Source organism: Somniosus microcephalus, chromosome 8 (assembly GCF_052327205.1).
Source record: "Somniosus microcephalus isolate GS21.2 chromosome 8, FLI_Smic_1.0, whole genome shotgun sequence".
In the NCBI taxonomy this organism is placed as follows: Eukaryota; Metazoa; Chordata; class Chondrichthyes; order Squaliformes; family Somniosidae; genus Somniosus; species Somniosus microcephalus.
Genome location: NC_140994.1, coordinates 266,029,803 through 266,046,562, shown reverse-complemented (window position 1 = coordinate 266,046,562; position 16,760 = coordinate 266,029,803). Strand labels below are relative to the sequence as shown.

The window sequence follows — 16,760 nt, the reverse complement described above, 5'->3', positions numbered from 1 at the left end:
GTACTGAGGGAGCGCCGCACTGTCGGAGGGGCAGTACTGAGGGAGTGCTGCACTGTTGGGAGGGACAGTACTGAGGGAGCGCCGCACTGTCGGAGGGGCAGTGCTGAGGGAGTGCTGCACTGTTGAAGGGACAGTACTGAGGGAGCGCCGCACTGTCGGAGGGGCAGTACTGAGGAAGCTCCGCTTTTTACAGCCAAACGCGCTGTTTCACCAACACAGCACAATCCCACCGAGTCCTGTCACACTCCCAGCCTCACCTCTGCCCAGCAAAGCCTTCACCCGCCACATGGCGCCAGCACTCGGACTCCGGACTCCCGGGCAACCGGCACAGGCCAGGAACGTCACCACGCACCCCTAGACCCCGCCCCTTCCTCGGCGCCTGACGTCACCACGCACCGCGCCAGGCCAGGCTCCACCCCCTCCTCCGCCCTAGCGTCACTTCCGCCCCAATGGGTTCTGCGGACCGTATGCACGATGACGTCATGCCATCCGCGGCCCCGCCCCCTTACTTCCGGCCAGGCGCTCCCGTCAGAGTCGGACACTGAGCGGATACAAAAAGCAAAATACTGCGGAGGCTGAAAATCTGAAATAATAGCAGGAAATGCTGGAGATACTCAGCAGGTCAGGCAGCATCTGTGGGGAGAGAAACAGAGTTAACGTTTCAGGTCGATGCCCTTTCGTCAGAACTGGAAAAAGCTGCAGATGTAACAGATGTTAAGCAAGTGTTGGGGCAGGGGCAGGGGAAGGGGAAGCGGAAAGAACAAAAGGGAAGGTCTGTGATAGGATGGAAAGCAGGAGAGATTAAGAGACATTAAGAGATGGTGCAAGGCAAAAGGAGGTGGTAATAGGACAAGTTAAGAAACAAAAGATGTCTCTAGATAAAGTGTAAATGGCACTGGCACTGAACGGACCCGGCTAGGAATTACTGCTGCTGTCACAATTTATACCGGGCTGCCTTTATTCACTTATCAGAAAATGGGCATTTCCTGCCTCACTCAATCGGTAAAACACGACTCCACAAAAGGCGACATGAGGGAAAAAAATGTTTACGCAGCGAGTGGTTAGGATCTGGAATGCACTGCCTGAAAGGGTGGTGGAGGCAGATTCAATCGTGGCTTTCAAAAGGGAATTGGATAAGTAACTGAAGGAAAAACATTTACAGGGCTCCGGGGAAAGGGACTGGCTGAAGTGCTCTTGCAGAGAGCCGGCATGGGCTCGGCGGGCCGAATGACCTCCTTCATTGCTGTAACCATTCTATAACACATCTGTAATTAATAAAAAGAAAGACTGGCATTTCTACAGCGTCTTTCACGGCCTCAGGACGTCCCAAAGTACTTCACAGGCCAATGACGTAATTTTTTGAAGTGTAGCCACTGTTGTAATGTAGGAAAGGTGGCAGCCAATTTGCGCACAGCAAGCTCCCACAAACAGCAATGTGATAATGACCGGATAACCTGCTTTTAGTGATGTTGGTTGAGGGATAAATGTTGGCCTTGGACACCAGGAATAACTCCCATGCTCTTCTTCAAAATAGTGCCACGGGATCTTTTACATCCACCTGAGAGAGCAGACGGGGCCTTGGTTTAACGTCTCATCCGAAAGGCGGCACCTCCAACAGTGCAGTGCTCCCTCAGTACTGCCCCTCCAAGAGTGCTGCGCTCCCTCAGTACTGCCCCTCCAACAGTGCCGCACTCCCTCAGTACTGCCCCTCTGACAGTACAGCAGTTCCTCAGTACTGCCCCTCCGACAGTGCAGTACTCCCTCAGTACCGCCCCTCCGACAGTGCAGCGCTCCCTCAGTACTGCCCCTCTGACAGTGCAGCGCTCCCTCAGTACTGCCCGTCCGACAGTGCGGCGCTCCCTCAGTACTGCCCCTCCGACAGTGCTGTGCTCCCTCAGCACTGCCCCTCCGACAGTGCAGCGCTCCCTCAGTACTGCCCCTCCGACAGTGCAGCGCTCCCTCAGTACTGCCCGTCCGACAGTGCAGCGCTCCCTCAGTACTGCCCCTCCGACAGTGCAGCACTCCCTCAGTACTGCCCCCTCCGACAGTGCGGCGCTCCCTCAGTACTGCCCCTCCGACAGTGCAGCGCTCCCTCAGTACTGTCCCTACGACAGTGCAGCACTGCCTCAGTACCGCCCCTCCGACAGTGCGGCGCTCCCTCAGTACTGCCCCTCCGATAGTTCTGCACTCCCTCAGTACTGCTCCTCAGACAGTGCTGCGCTCCCTCAGTACTGCCCCTCTGACAGTGCAGCGCTCCCTCAGTACTGCCCCTCCGACAGTGCAGTGCTCCCTCAGTACTGCCCCCTCCGACAGTGCTGCGCTCCCTCAGTACTGCCTTCCGACAGTGCAGCGCTCCCTCAGTACTGACCTACCGACAGTGCAGCGTTCCCTCGGTACTGACCCTCCGACAGTGCAGCGCTCCCTCAGCACTGCACTGGGAGTGTCGGCCTAGCTTTATGTGCTCAAGTCTCCATAGTGGGACTGGAACCCACAACCTTCTGACTCAGAGGCGAGTGTGCTACCCACTCAAAAATAAAGGTGTAATCTCAAAAGTTTTCTTATATTTTAAAAAGCATAAGTCATAAAAAATAACGTGACAAATAAACTAAACATTAAGTTAAACACTAAACTAAAAAAAACTTTGTTCACCTAGATTCTAAGCCTCAGAAGGCGACTCTGCCTGCCTTTGCTGCCATGTAGCTTTCACTTATTGTCACTTGCCGTGTGAAACACTGACCAACATGCACAAAGTTAACAGCTCTCGTTTAAAGTTCACACATCTTTCCCTTGGCAAAGGGTGTGAAACCAACAAGGCAACTCCCTCCTTCCCTCACCACACCTACAAGTGGCTGCCCCGTCGGAGCAGGACAGGCAAACCGATGACCACACAATGGAGAGAGAGGTAGCAGAGTTTATTCAGGTTGTAACTAGCAGAATAGATAAGGAGGAACCAGTGGATGTGGTGTATTTGGATTTTCAGAAGGCATTCGATAAGGTGCCACACAAGAGGTTATTAAACAAAATTAGCGCTCATGGGATTGGGGGTAATATACTAGCATGGATTGAGGATTGGTTAACGGACAGAAAACGGAGAGTAGGAATAAACGGGTCATTTTCGGGTTGGCAGGCTGTAACTAGTGGGGTACCACAAGGATCAGTGCTTGGGCCTCAGCTATTCACAATCTATATCAATGATTTGGATGAGGGGACCAAATGTAATATATCCAAGTTTGCTGATGATACAAAGCTGGGTGGGAATGTAAGTTGTGAGGAGGATGCAAGGAGGCTTCAAGGGGATATAGACAGGCTAAGTGAGTGGGCAAGAACATGGCAAATGGAATATAATGTGGAAAAATGTGAAGTTATCCACTTTGGTAGGAAAAATAGAAAAGCAGAGTATTTTTTAAATGGTGAGAGATTGGGAAATGTTGGTGTTCAGAGGGACCTGGGTGTCCTTGTACACGAATCACTGAAAGTTAACATGCAGGTACAGCAAGCAATTAGGAAAGCAAATGGTATGTTGGCCTTTATTACAAGAGGATTTGAATATAAGAGTAAAGACGTCTTACTGCAATTATATAGGGCCCTGGTGAGACCACACCTGGAGTATTGTGGACAGTTTTGGTCTCCTTACCTAAGGAAGGATATACGTGCCATAGAGGGAGTGCAACGAAGGTTCACCAGACTGATTCCTGGGATGGGGGGATTGTCCTATGAGGAGAGATTGAGTAGACTAGGCCTATATTCTCTAGAGTTTAGAAGATTGAGAGGTGATCTCATTGAAACATACAAAATTCTTACAGGGCTTGACAGGGTAGATGCAGGGAGGATGTTTCCCCTGGCTGGGGAGTCCAGAACCAGGGGTCACAGTCTCAGAATAAGGGGTCAGCCATTTAGGACTGAGATGAGGAGGAATTTCTTCACTCAGAGGGTGGTGAATCTTTGGGATTCTCTACCCCAGAGGGCTGTGGAGGCTCAGTCGTTGAGTATATTCAAGACAGAGAGCGATAGATTTTTGGCTATTAAGGGAATCAAGGGATACGGGGATAGTGCAGGAAAGTGGAGATGAGGCAAAAGATCAGCCATGATCTTATTGAATGGAGCAGGCTCGAAGGGCCGAATGGCCGACTCCTGCTCCTACTTCTTATGTTCTTATGTAGAAATAAAAAAACAGGATTAAAATAGTACAAAAGCCTTTCAAGGAAACGCTGAACATTAACGGTTATTCTCTATTTAAGCACAAACCCAGAGCTAAACTTTCTATACATGTCACAAAAGCATCGAATTGGCTCTCAGAACGAGACGGCACACCCTCTTGCAAACTTGCAGAGAAACAGTAACTTTTAATCAACTCTCGCTTGCAAAGAAATTGCATCTTGCTAAATAAGATCCAGCTGCAATAATTCAGTGACAGCAAAAAAAATAAGACGGTGGCTGCTGCAAGTGGAGCTGCTGTAGTAATGTGTCAGTGAGTGAGTGACTGGGCAACTGGCCCCGATATAGAACCTCCTCCTCCGAGAGGAACATGCATTCTTAACCTTTACCCAAATAATTGCCAGCTTGCGGAAAAAACTCTGGAATTCCCTCCCTACATTGTGTGGAGGATCTCCAAAGGGGATATAGACAGGCTAAGTGAGTGGGCAAAAATCTGGCCATTCGGCCCTTCGAGCCTGCTCCATTCAATAAGATCATGGCTGATAATGTGGGAAAATGCGAGGTTATCCACTTTGGTAGGAAAAATAAAAAAGCAAATTATTATTTAAATGGAGAGAGATTACAAAATGCTGAGGTACAGAGGGATCGGGGGGTCCTTGTACATGAATCACAAAAAGTTAGCATGCAGGTACAGCAAGTAATTAGGAAGGCTAATGGAATGTTGGCCTTTATTGCAAAGGGAATGGAGTATAAAAGTAGGGAAGTCCTGCTACAACTGTACAGGGTATTGGTGAGACCACACCTGGAGTACTGCGTACAGTTTTTGTCTCCTTATTTAAGGAAGGATATACTTGCCTTGGAGGCAGTTCAGAGAAGGTTCACGAGGTTGATTCCGGAGATGAGGGGGTTGTCTTATGAAGAAAGGTTGAGCAGGTTGGGCCTATACTCATTGGAGTTTAGAAGAATGAGAGGGGATCTTATTGAAACATATAAGATTCTGAGGGGGATTGGCAGGGTGGATGCTGAGAGGATGTTTCCCCTCGTGGGGGAATCTAGGACTAGGGGGCATAGTTTCAGAATAAGGGGGTACCCATTTAAATCGGAAATGAGGAGGAATTTCTTCTCTCAGAGGGTCGTGAATCTTTGGAATTCTCTTCCCCAGAGAGCTGTGGAGGCGGAGTCAGTGAATATATTTAAGGTGGAGATAGACAGATTTTTGAACGATAAGGGAGTCGAGGGTTATGGGGAGCGGGCAGGGAAATGGAGTTGAGGCCAAGATCAGATCAGCCATGATCTTATTGAATGGCGGAGCAGGCTCGAGGGGCCAAATGACCTACTCCCGCTCCTACGTCTTATGTTCTTCTCATTCCCCCTTTAAGATGCTTCTTAAAAATTAACCTCTGTGGCCAAGCTGTAGGTCACCTGTCTCCTTATGTGGCTTGGTGGAAAGTTTTGCTTTTTTTGATAACGCTCCTGTGAAGCGCCCTGGGACGTTTTATTTCATTAAAGGCGCTACATAAATGCAACTTCTCCTCTGACTCCACTCACTTCCTCCAAATTAAAGGTGTTGCTATGGGAACCCGCATGGGTCCTAACTATGCCTGCCTTTTCATGGGATATGTGGAACACTCTTTGTTCCAGTCCTACTCGGGTCCCCTCCCTCACCTCTTTTTCCGGTTCATCGATGACTGTATCGGTGCCGTTTCCTGCTCTCACCCTGAACTTGATAAGTTAATTCACTTTACTTCCAATTTCCACCCTTCCCTCACCTTCACAAGGTCCATCTCCGACTCTTCCCTTCCCTTCCTTGACTTCTCTGTCTCCATTTCTGGCGATCGGCTTTCGACAAACATTCACTACAAGCCCACTGACTCCCACAGCTACCTGGACTACACTTCCTCCCGCCCCGCTTCCTGCAAGGACTCTATTCCATTCTCCCAGTTTCTCCGTCTCCGCCGCATCTGTTCTGATGATGCCACCTTCCGTACCAGTGCTTCCGACATGTCTTCCTTTTTCCTCAACTGAGGATTCCCCTCTACTGTGGTTGACACGGCCCTTGACCGTGTCCATTCCATTTCCCGCACTTCTGCTCTCACCCCTTCCCCTCTCTCCCGGAACCACGATAGGGTTCCCCTTGTCCTCACCTTTCACCCCACCAGCCTCCACATTCAACGGATCATCCTCCGCCATTTCCGCCACCTCCAGCGTGATCCCACCACCAAACACATCTTCCCCTCACCTCCCCTTTCAGCATTCCGAAGGGATCGCTCCCTCTGCGACACCCTGGTCCCCTCCGCGACACCCTGGTCCACTCCTCTACCACCCCCAACAGCCCTGCTCCTTCACCTGGCACCTTCCCGTGCAAGCGCAGGAGATGCAACACCTGCCCTTATACCTCCCCCCTTCCCACTGTCCAGGGCCCCAAACACCCCTTCCAGGTGAAACAGCGATTTACTTGTACTTCTTGCAATCTAGTATACTGTATTCGCTGCTCACGATGCGGTCTCCTCTACATTGGGGAGACCAAACGCAGATTGGGCGACCGCTTTGCGGAACACCTCCGTTCAGTCTGTAAGGGTGACCCTGAGCTTCTGGTCGCCTGTCACTTTAATTCACCGCTTCACTCCCACTCTGATCTCTCTGTCCTCAGCCTATTACATTGTTCCAATGAAGCTCAACGTAAGCTCGAGGAACAGCACCTCATCTTTCGATTGGGCACTTTACAGGCTGCCGGACTCAACATCGAGTTCAACAATTTCAGATCATTATCCCTGCCCCCATTTTTCATGCTGTATGATTTTGCCAATCCCATTTGCAACATTTTATCTTTCCTGCCTCTTACAAAAGCACAGTATGTTCCTTCAATTCCTCCCCCACCCCCCGTCTCCGCACTTGCTTAAAATCTGTTACATCTCCAGCTTTTTCCAGTTCTGATGAAGGGTCCCAGACCTGAAACGTTAACTCTGTTTCTCTCTCCACGGATGCTGCCTGGCCTGCTGAGTATTTCCAGCATTTTCTGTTGTTATTTCATAAATGCAAGTTGTTTTCATCAAAATTGTTATTTTTTAAATTTAGAATTTTTTCCATTTAACACCCTCTTCACCCCGACCAATTCGCCCTGGTCCATCGCCCACATTTGCCACTCCTGGTTACTGTAACATTTTTTGCACCAGTCGCTGAAGGTAAGCATGCAGGTGCAGCAGGTGGTTAAGAAGGCAAATGGTATGTTGGCCTTTGTAGCGAGAGGGTTCGAGTACAGGAACAAGGATGTCTTGCTGCAGTTGTACAGGGCCTTGGTGAGACCACACCTTGAGTATTGTGTGCAGTTTTGGTCACCTTATCTGAGGAAGGATGTTCTTGCCATGGAGGGAGTGCAGCGAAGATTCACCAGGCTGATACCTGGGATGGCAGGAATGACGTATGAGGAGAGATTGGGTCGATTGGGCTTATACTCGCTGGAGTTTAGAAGAATGAGAGGGGATCTCATTGAAACTTATAAAATTCTAACAGGACTAGACAGGCTAGATGCAGGAAGGCTGTTCCCGATGGCGGGGGAGTCCAGAACCAGGGGTCACAGTCTAAGGATAAGGGGTAAGCCACTTAGGACTGAGATGAGGAGGAATTTCTTCACCCAGAGAGTGGTGAACCTGTGGAATTCTCTACCACAGAAGGTAGTTGAGGCCAATTCATTAAATATATTCAAGGAGGAGTTGGATATATTTCTTATGGCTAAATGGATCAAGGGATTTGGGGAGAAAGCAGGGACAGGGTACTGAATTTGGATGATCAGCCATGATCTCATTGAATGGCGGAGCAGGCTCGAGGGGCCGAATGGCCAACTCCTGCTCCTATCTTCTATGTTTCTATGTTTCTGTGCTGCTGTCTATGATGTGTGTGTGCTGAATGAGCTTTGTATTTTCTAAGATCCACAAGTGGTTAACGTTGAACCGATGCTGAAAGATCGATTCTTTAAAGGGGAAAAGAGAACAAGAGGAAAAATGCTAGAAAATAACAAGTTTATTTAATATTGAACAAGATAAATGAGAAGTACATTATTGACCAACAGCACACGTCAACACTTTCCACACTTAACACAACGTATGCACATTCTGAAATAACACCGTCTATGTTACAACTCGTTTAAAAATCTTGATCGGTACCGTTATTGATATAGAATATCTGTGTAAAATTTATTAAAATAAACCCTACAAAACCCCCCCCGTCGTACACTGTCGTCTTCGGTCGTTCACGGATCAGTCTAATTCAAGGCAGTTTCATTTTTGTAGTTTCACGGTTGATGGGAAGGAACTCTTCATTCTGAACGGGCACCGGAGGGAGTCTGAATTTTCAGATGACTAGGAGGAGGAGGAGGCCAGAAGCAGATGCTATAGCTTTAGATCCGCATTGCGCACAGACACTTTACCTAGTTCCTCAATCCCAGCCAATGCTTTTATTTGAGGCCCACACTCAAACAATCGGACATGCTGCACCGTGGAAAGCTGGGACACACATTGGCCCCGATAATTACGGGGAGGTGGGGAGGCTGCAAGGGAATCCTGGCGAGGCTGGGGATGTGGATATAACGGCAGGACCTCATTATAATTTTTTTTAAATTTCCGTCTCCTGCCCGGCAGCCGACCAGATTGACAAAAAAGACTTGCATTTCTCCAGCGTCTTTCATGACCACCCAAAGCGCTTTACAGCCAATGAAGTACTTTTTTTTTTGAAGTGTAGTCACTGTTGTAATGTAGGAAACGCGGCAGCCAATTTGCGCACAGCAAACTCCCACAAACAGCAATGTGATTGTCATGAATCTTATCATGACTCATGAAGTAACACTGGGCGGCCAGCTGGTGGCGCTGTCCAAGGAGTATAAATACTCGGGCGTGGGCCCAGCTTGCTCAGGACGTTTCTGTAACCAGGAACTAGTGATGTAACTAGAATCTCATGGTTGTGAAACAGTTGATTAAAGCCTTGTTTTATACTCAAACCAAGTGGCCAGTAGTCTTTTTACATCAGTGATAATGACCAGATCATCTGTTTTTGTTATATTGGTTGAGGGATAAATATTGGCCAGGACACCGGGGAGAACTCCTCTGCTCCTCTTCGAAATAGTGCCGCGGGATCTTCTTCATCCACCTGAGAGGGCAGACAGGGCCTCGGTTTAACATTTAATTTGAAAGATGGTGTTTCTGACAGTGCAGCACTCCTTCAGCACTGCACTGGAGTGTCAGCCTAGATTTTTGTGCTCAAGTCTCTGGAGTGGGCCTCAAACCCACAACCTTCTGACTCAGAGGCGAGGGTGCTGCCCACTGAGCCACCGCTGGCACCTACTGCTCACAGACAGGAAAACCAGAGGCAGGCATTACATTTAAATCAAGCTCCCACTAGGAGGCGTGTTAAAGGACCCCTTCGCCTTCAGGTCTTCCCTCCTCCTTCTCACACCAAAGCACTAACCTCCGACCCAGTTTAATCCCCAAAATTCGGACGGAAATCATTTTACACGGATGAGAAAATGGCTCAAGTGAATAGGATCCAAACCCAAGTTTTTAAACTTGTTCTTGGGCTGTGGGCGTCGCTGGCAAGGCCGGCATTTATTGTCCTTTCCCCTAGCTGTCCCGAGAAGGACTTTCCATTTGAAGTCTTTGCGGTGATGGTGCTCTTACTATGATGTGAATTAGGGAATTTATGGAACTGACTGAGTGATATGATGAACAAACAGCGTTACATGTGCAAATCAGGATAGCGTGCAACTTGGAGGAGAACTTAAGAGGTGAGGTTGTTCCCATGATGTTGCTGCTCTTGCGGGGGAAGGGACATGCTAGTCTTATCCAAGAGGGACACCTACATATGTGTCGCAGACACTTCCCGAACACCAGGGGGAATTATTCATTGGTTTCCTACAGTCACTCGCAAAACATTTTACCTTGGCTCCACTCCAGTTAAGGTTCATTCATCCCTATATATCAGTACTTAAACCTGTGCGGTCAATATTTGATCCGAACAGTACTGTACCTCGCTTAGCAATAGAAACTTTTCTCTTGCTTGATTTTACACTGTCACTGGGTCAGGGTTGCCAACCCTCCGGGATTGCCCTGGAGACTCCAGGAATTAATCTCCGGGACACTGACCGCGAGCAAAAAAAAAACCCGGGCGAAAAATCTTAGTTGTGTTCCACAAAACTGTACTTTTTAAAATTTTCTTTGAACACAATAAAAATATTGGAGCTGGGGGAAAAAGGGCTGTTTCACCAACTGCGATTTATTTAGGACTGAGATGAGGAGGAATTTCTTCACTCTGAGGGTGGTGAATCTTTGGAATTCTCTGCCCCAGAGGGCTGTGGAGGCTCAGTCATTGAGTATATTCAAGGCTGAGATCGATAGATTTTTTGACTCTCGGGGAATTAAGGGATATGGGGATCGGGCGGGAAAGTGGAGTTGAGGTCGAAGATCAGCCATGATCTTATTGAATGGTGGAGCAGGCTCGAGGGGTCGAATGGCCGACTCCTGCTCCTAATTCTTATATTATTTAGAGTATAGAGGGACTGGGGTGAGTTAGCACGTTGACCTCTCACCCCTAGAGTAGAAATGGAACTCAGGCTGGGATGAGAGCGCTCTCTGCTGGCTGGAAGAGTCTTATGCAAAAATAACAACAGAAAACGCTGGAAAAACTCAGCAGGCCAGGCAACATCCATGGAGAGAGAAATAGAGTCAACGTTTCAGGTCGAAGACCCTTCGTCAGGACTGAGAGAAAAGCAGGAAATGAAACCGATTAAAAGGCCAGTTTAGGGGCTGGGAAATGGGGACGAGAGAACAAACGAAATAGTCGGCCCAGGAAGACAGAAATGACCTTCAACCTGCTGAAATCAAAGTGTTAGGGTGCTGCCTCCCCTACTTGTGATCACGGCTCTGATTCTTGGTAATTTAACGACATGATTTCCACGTTTGACGTTTCATTTTGGCGGGGTGGGGCGTCTATGATTAGATGTCCCCCTGCGTCTCACACACACAGACACAAGCATCTTAAGACACTGACCTCATGGAGTGACGACACCGAATGTTATCAAAGTAAACAAAACCGCACGACACAAGTATATTTACAATATTCGCTTAAAAAGAGAAAGAAAAATAGTTCCTTTATATAATTTTGTTTGTGCAAAAAATGCTACTTATAAGGTGAATGTAATGGGCAGGAATAGATGCAAAATATTACAAACTTTAGAACTAATCCAGCTTCTACAATATACAATAATGGATGATATTACCCTGAAAATACCTTCACTCCAGATCAGAGCCAGAGTAAGATCCCACTGTGAAGAATCGAACAGTTGGAGATTCTGAAAACAAGCTGCGACCGGAACGGTTAAATGGTCCCAAATAGTTTTTTTCCACTCACGTCAATGGCAGGGAGATATAGCAGCCTTTCTAGCGCAGTGGCCCTATTCATGCTGTCACTCTCCGGTACTGCCCTAGCCTGAGCTTCACATAGCTTAACATAGGACGAGCATTCCAATTCAGCGGCAAGTTCCGACTCCCTGCAGCCCAAACTCAAGAAAGGTCCTGACGCACCGGGGGTTTGAGAAATCTCGTCCAAGACCCAAAGCGCCATGGCGCAGGACACCGACAGAGAACGTGGTAAGACAAGGCGCAAAGCCTAGTGAATGCAATCTTGTGTTTTAAAAGCCCGTAGATTGCAGGAGGAAGGAGAGACCGAGGGAGGGGGAGGAGTCCCACAGCTTGGAGGGGAGACTGAGGGAGGGGAGGAGTTCCACAGTTTGGAGGGGAGACTGAGGGAGGGGAGGGTTTCCACAGTTTGAGGGGAGACTGAGGGAGGGGAGGAGTCCCACAGCTTGGAGGGGAGACTGAGGGAGGGGGAGGAGTTCCACAGTTTGAGGGGAGACTGAGGGAGGGGAGGAGTCCCACAGTTTGGAGGGGAGACGTCCCACAGTTTGGAGGGGAGACTGAGGGAGGGGGAGGAGTCCCACAGTTTGAGGGGAGACTGAGGGAGGGGAGGAGTCCCACAGTTTGAGGGGAGACTGAGGGAGGGGAGGAGTCCCACAGTTTGAGGGGAGACTGAGGGAGGGGAGGAGTCCCACAGTTTGAGGGGAGACTGAGGGAGGGGAGGAGTCCCACAGTTTGAGGGGAGACTGAGGGAGGGGAGGAGTCCCACAGTTTGAGGGGAGACTGACGGAGGGGAGGAGTCCCACAGTTTGGAGGGGAGCCTGAGGGAGGGGAGGAGTCCCACAGTTTGAGGGGAGACTGAGGGAGGGGAGGAGTTCCACAGTTTGAGGGGAGACTGAGGAAGAGGAGGAGTTCCACAGTTTGGAGGGGAGACTGAGGGAGGGGAGGAGTCCCACAGTTTGGAGATCCAGGGATGAGTTAGCGAGAGGGAGACGGTGCGATTAGTACAGGGAGGAGAACGAGTGTGTAGGACAGGGAACTGGAAATTCTCATTCAACATTGATGCTTCCATACAAAATCCCGTTCCAGTGACAATTTCACATTCAGCAAATTAAACACTAAAACAATGGCCACCTTTCCCTCAGATATAGATGCATATTTTAGAATCGGAATCCCAGCCAGTGGATAATGAACATCTTTACAGTAGGGACTCTTTGCATCATGAAGATTTTCACATTATTATCCCGACGTTCTACATGCCCTGATTCCCGCAGGACAGGTTCGGGACGGACCAGGCGATGCGTTTAAATGGGGTTCTCTCACAAAGGTTGTACTTTACATGAAGTTGAAAGTTCTGAAGTGCCGTGGCGAGGGCTGTTCCAGAACGTGATGTTCACAGGAAGCTGTCCTCTACGTCGGGCTGGCTAGAGTCGGCTTCGGTGTCCGTCTCGAGCTCTTTAGGGCCTTCTGTCAGCAGAGCAGAATCGCTGGAGTCAGTCGGCACTCCATTCTCCCCACACACTAGGGAACTGAAAAGAGAGAATGAAACAAAATATAAATTTCTTCCAGGGCTTGGCAGGGTTGCTGCAGGGAGGATGTTTCCCCTGGCTGGAGAGTCTAGAACCAGGGGTCACAGTCTCAGAATAAGGGGTCGGCCATTTAGGACTGAGATGAGGAGGAATTTCTTCACTCAGAGGGTGGTGAATCTTTGGAATTCTCTGCCCCAGAGGGCTGTGGAGGCTCAGTCGTTGAGTATATTCAAGACAGAGATCGACAGATTTTTGGATATTAAGGGAATCAAGGGATATGGAGATTGGGCGGGAAAGTGGAGTTGAGGTCGAAGATCAGCCATGATCTTATTGAATGGTGGAGCAGGCTCGAGGGGCCGAATGGCTGACTCCTCTCCTATTTTTCATGTTCTTATGTTCTTAAGTAGAACGGAGCTCAATCCTTTGCAGTCCTTAATGGAGACAATGTTTTTTTTTTATATGACCAATTCAGGTGAAGGGCTAAGAGCCCTTCTTCTTCTTAAGCAGTCCCTCGGAACCGAGGATGACTTGCTTCTGCATTAAAAATGAGTTCGCAGGTGACTGATGAGTCCAGTGCGGGACCTACAGTCTCTGTCACAGGTGGGGCAGACGGTGGTTGAAGGGGCGGGCGGGTGGGGTGCTTGGGTTGACGTGCGCTCCTTGCGCTTGGCTTCCGCTTGCTCCCGGCAAAGAGACTCGAGGTGTTCGGCGCCTTCCCGGATGCTTCTCCTCCACTTTGTGCGGTCTTGGGCCAGGGATTCCCAGGTGTCGGTGGGGATGTTGCACTTTTTCAAGGAGGCTTTGAGGGTGTCCTTGAAGCGTTTCCTCTGCCCACCTGGGGCTCTCTCGCCGTGCCGGAGCTCACAATGTGGGACATCGACAAGCTTGCAACGATCAGGACAGAAGATGAGATCCATCAGGCAGAATTGGTCAGATGAGGAGGCAATAACCAAATCAGCTCAATAAAACATTGGAGGCTAGAAATTACCAACTGAAATAATATTGGACAAACACTTCATGAATTTCGATAGCATACCTCTGCTCAATCTTATAAATCGAGGCACCAGCCTTCAAAGTTCAAACAAGATAAGGACATAGTTGGGCAGAAAAGTTAGCAAACAAATCACAGGAACATCAGTACAGGAAGGATAAATACATTCTTACAAGGCAGAAATGTGGATAAATAGAGATTAAAACTTATGAAGGCAGTATATGAAAAAACTCGGGTTAACAATGCTAAAGACAATCGTGAGGAATATAAGAAGTGTAGTGGGGAGGTGAAAAGGGAGTTCATAGAATCGTAGACTCTTACAGCACAGATGGAGGCCATTCGGCCCATCATTCCTGTGACGGCTCTTTGAACGAACTCTCCAATTAGTCCCACTCCCCCCTGCTCTTTCCCCATGGCTCTGTAAAATTTTCCCCTTCAAGTATTTATCCAATTCCCTTTTGAAAGTTACTATTGAATCTGCTTCCACCGCCCTTTCAGGCAGCGCATTCCAGATCACAACAACTCGCTGCGTAAAAACATTCTCCTCCTCTCCCCTCTGGTTCTTTAGCCAATCGCCTTTAATCTGTGTCCTCTGGTTAGTGACCCTCCTGCCACTGGAAACAGTTTCCCCTTATTTACTCCCTCATGATTTTGAACACCTCGATCAAATATCCCCTTAACCTTCTCTGCTCCAAGGAGAAAAACCACAGCTTCTCGAATCTCCCCTCGTAACTGAAGTCCCTCATCCCTGGTATAATTCCAATATATTCTTGCAAGGTCACAAGTTTAGAGTTGTGTGGATAAATAGAGATTAAAACTAAACTGAAATTTTTTGAAGGCAGCACAGAATAAAACTAGTGTCAACAATGCTAAAGATAATCATGAGGAATATAGAAAGTGTAGTGGGGAGGTTGTTGTGTATGTACCTTTAAGGGAATAACTGGTCTCAGACTGCAGTACCGGCAGTGACCACCCCTGTATAAAAGGCCCTAGCAGGCTTCTGTAGTTTCAGTTTCCAGGTTGTCTCCATTCAGTAAAGACTTGTTATAATCAACTCCTGCAGTCCGCGTCTCAATTATACACGGACATAATACTGGCGACGAGTAAGAAACGAACTTACCTGCAACTCGGCAGCACCTCAGACGACGTTATTGAAGGTCGAAGCCAGAAGAAAAAAAAAAATCCAAAGAAACTCGAGAAACGGGCGTCGACCGTGGGCAACCGCCCTCCAAATCATCGAGAGCCAGGCTTGGTTCTCCAGTCTGTGGTTTCCCAGCTAATCGGGCTGGTGGCAGGTAGTGCACTGATTCTTCCTGGGCTGCGGCGGGCTAGAGCTCGATCGGGTGGCTCTGCAACGGGGCCGGGCAGCGAGTCGGGAAGCAAAGAGAGAGAGAGAGAGAGGGTGGAGCACACAGGGCGCAGCTGGTGCTTCGAAGCCGGGCAGCGTTCGGACCTAAGAAGAGGGAGGGAAGTGTCCCAGAGGGTCCGCTCCACGACGGGAACGGTTCTTCAATTAACGGAGCAAATATTGAAGCGCGATAGAAAAATAAAAATACCGCGGAGAGCAGCGGCAAAGCGCGGGAGGCGCCATCTTAACTCGGCGGGGACGAAGGAAAAGCGCGGGAGGCGCCATCTTAGATTTTCAGGATGCCAAAGACTGGCGATATCACTGCCTTCGATAATGCAATAGAAGACTGGACCACGTATGTGGAGTCGAGGTATATTGCGAGGCAAACGAAATAGCCGATGAGAAAAAGGCATCGGTATTGCTAAATTTAATGGGCGCAAGAACGTACGGCCTATTGCGGGACCTGATTACTCCAGCCAAACCGAAGGCGAAGAGTTTTAACAAAATTGTTGCTATCCTACAGGAACACCTAAATCCTACACCGCTGCTGATAGCAGAAAGATTTAAATTCCACAGGAGAAATCAGCATAAAAATGAGAGCAATGCTGATTACCTTACGGAACTACGCAAGCTATCAAAGCACTGCCAGTTCGGAGCAGGACTGGCAGATACCTTACGGGACAAATTTGTCTGTGGACTCCTGAGTGAAGGAACCCAGAAGAGGTTACTCTCAGAGAAAGAGCTGACGCTAGATAAGGCTTTCAGCGTGGCAGTATCGTACGAAGCAGCAGCAAGGGGAGCTGCGGAAATACAACAAAAGCCACAGGAATACGGCACCCACGAAATGACACGGGGATTTGCAAAATGTTATCGCTGCGGCAGAACAAACCATGACCAGAAGGACTGCTGGTCCAAGGACAAAATATGCAGGCAATGCGGAAAGATGGGACACATTGCACGAGTTTGTAGGTCTGGGAAGAAGACCAACGACAACAAAAAGGCTACTAAGGAACCGTACAGGAAAGTACAAAAGATGACGGACAGTAGTTCCGAAGACCAGATGAGCGATAGTGAATCCGGGAACAAGAGACTAAGCTGTCTCAAACTTCACAACGTAATCACAAAAGAGGATCACCGAACCATTTGGGTCACCCTCATGATAGCAGGGTCCCAAGTCAAAATGGAATTGGATACAGGATCAGCTCTAACCGTCATGAATCGACGAGACTACGAGCGGCTATTCTCACACATACCCTTGAGAGAGACATCCATTGTCTTGAGGACGTATACAGGGCAAAAAATATACTCCAGAGGAAAAATAAGGGTGCCTATCGAAT

The 16,760-nt window shown here is 48.7% G+C and overlaps 2 protein-coding genes across 4 annotated transcripts in view; both read right to left on the bottom strand.

Annotated features, from left to right (window-relative positions):
• Positions 1–359, bottom strand: part of dele1 (DAP3 binding cell death enhancer 1) — a 56,120-nt gene extending 55,761 nt beyond the window's left edge. For both annotated transcript variants that reach the window (XM_085996032.1, XM_085996033.1), the window contains exon 1: positions 258–359. In XM_085996032.1, the coding sequence (XP_085852158.1) occupies positions 258–288 (31 nt within the window). In that variant the 5' untranslated portion in view covers positions 289–359. The remainder of the gene's footprint in view (positions 1–257) is intronic.
• Positions 360–8,154: 7,795 nt separating this feature from the next.
• pdgfrb (platelet-derived growth factor receptor, beta polypeptide) overlaps positions 8,155–16,760 on the bottom strand; it is a 189,735-nt gene continuing 181,129 nt past the window's right edge. For both annotated transcript variants that reach the window (XM_085996031.1, XM_085996030.1), the window contains exon 23: positions 8,155–13,084. In XM_085996031.1, coding sequence (XP_085852157.1) covers positions 12,949–13,084 — 136 coding nt within the window. In that variant the 3' untranslated portion in view covers positions 8,155–12,948. The remainder of the gene's footprint in view (positions 13,085–16,760) is intronic.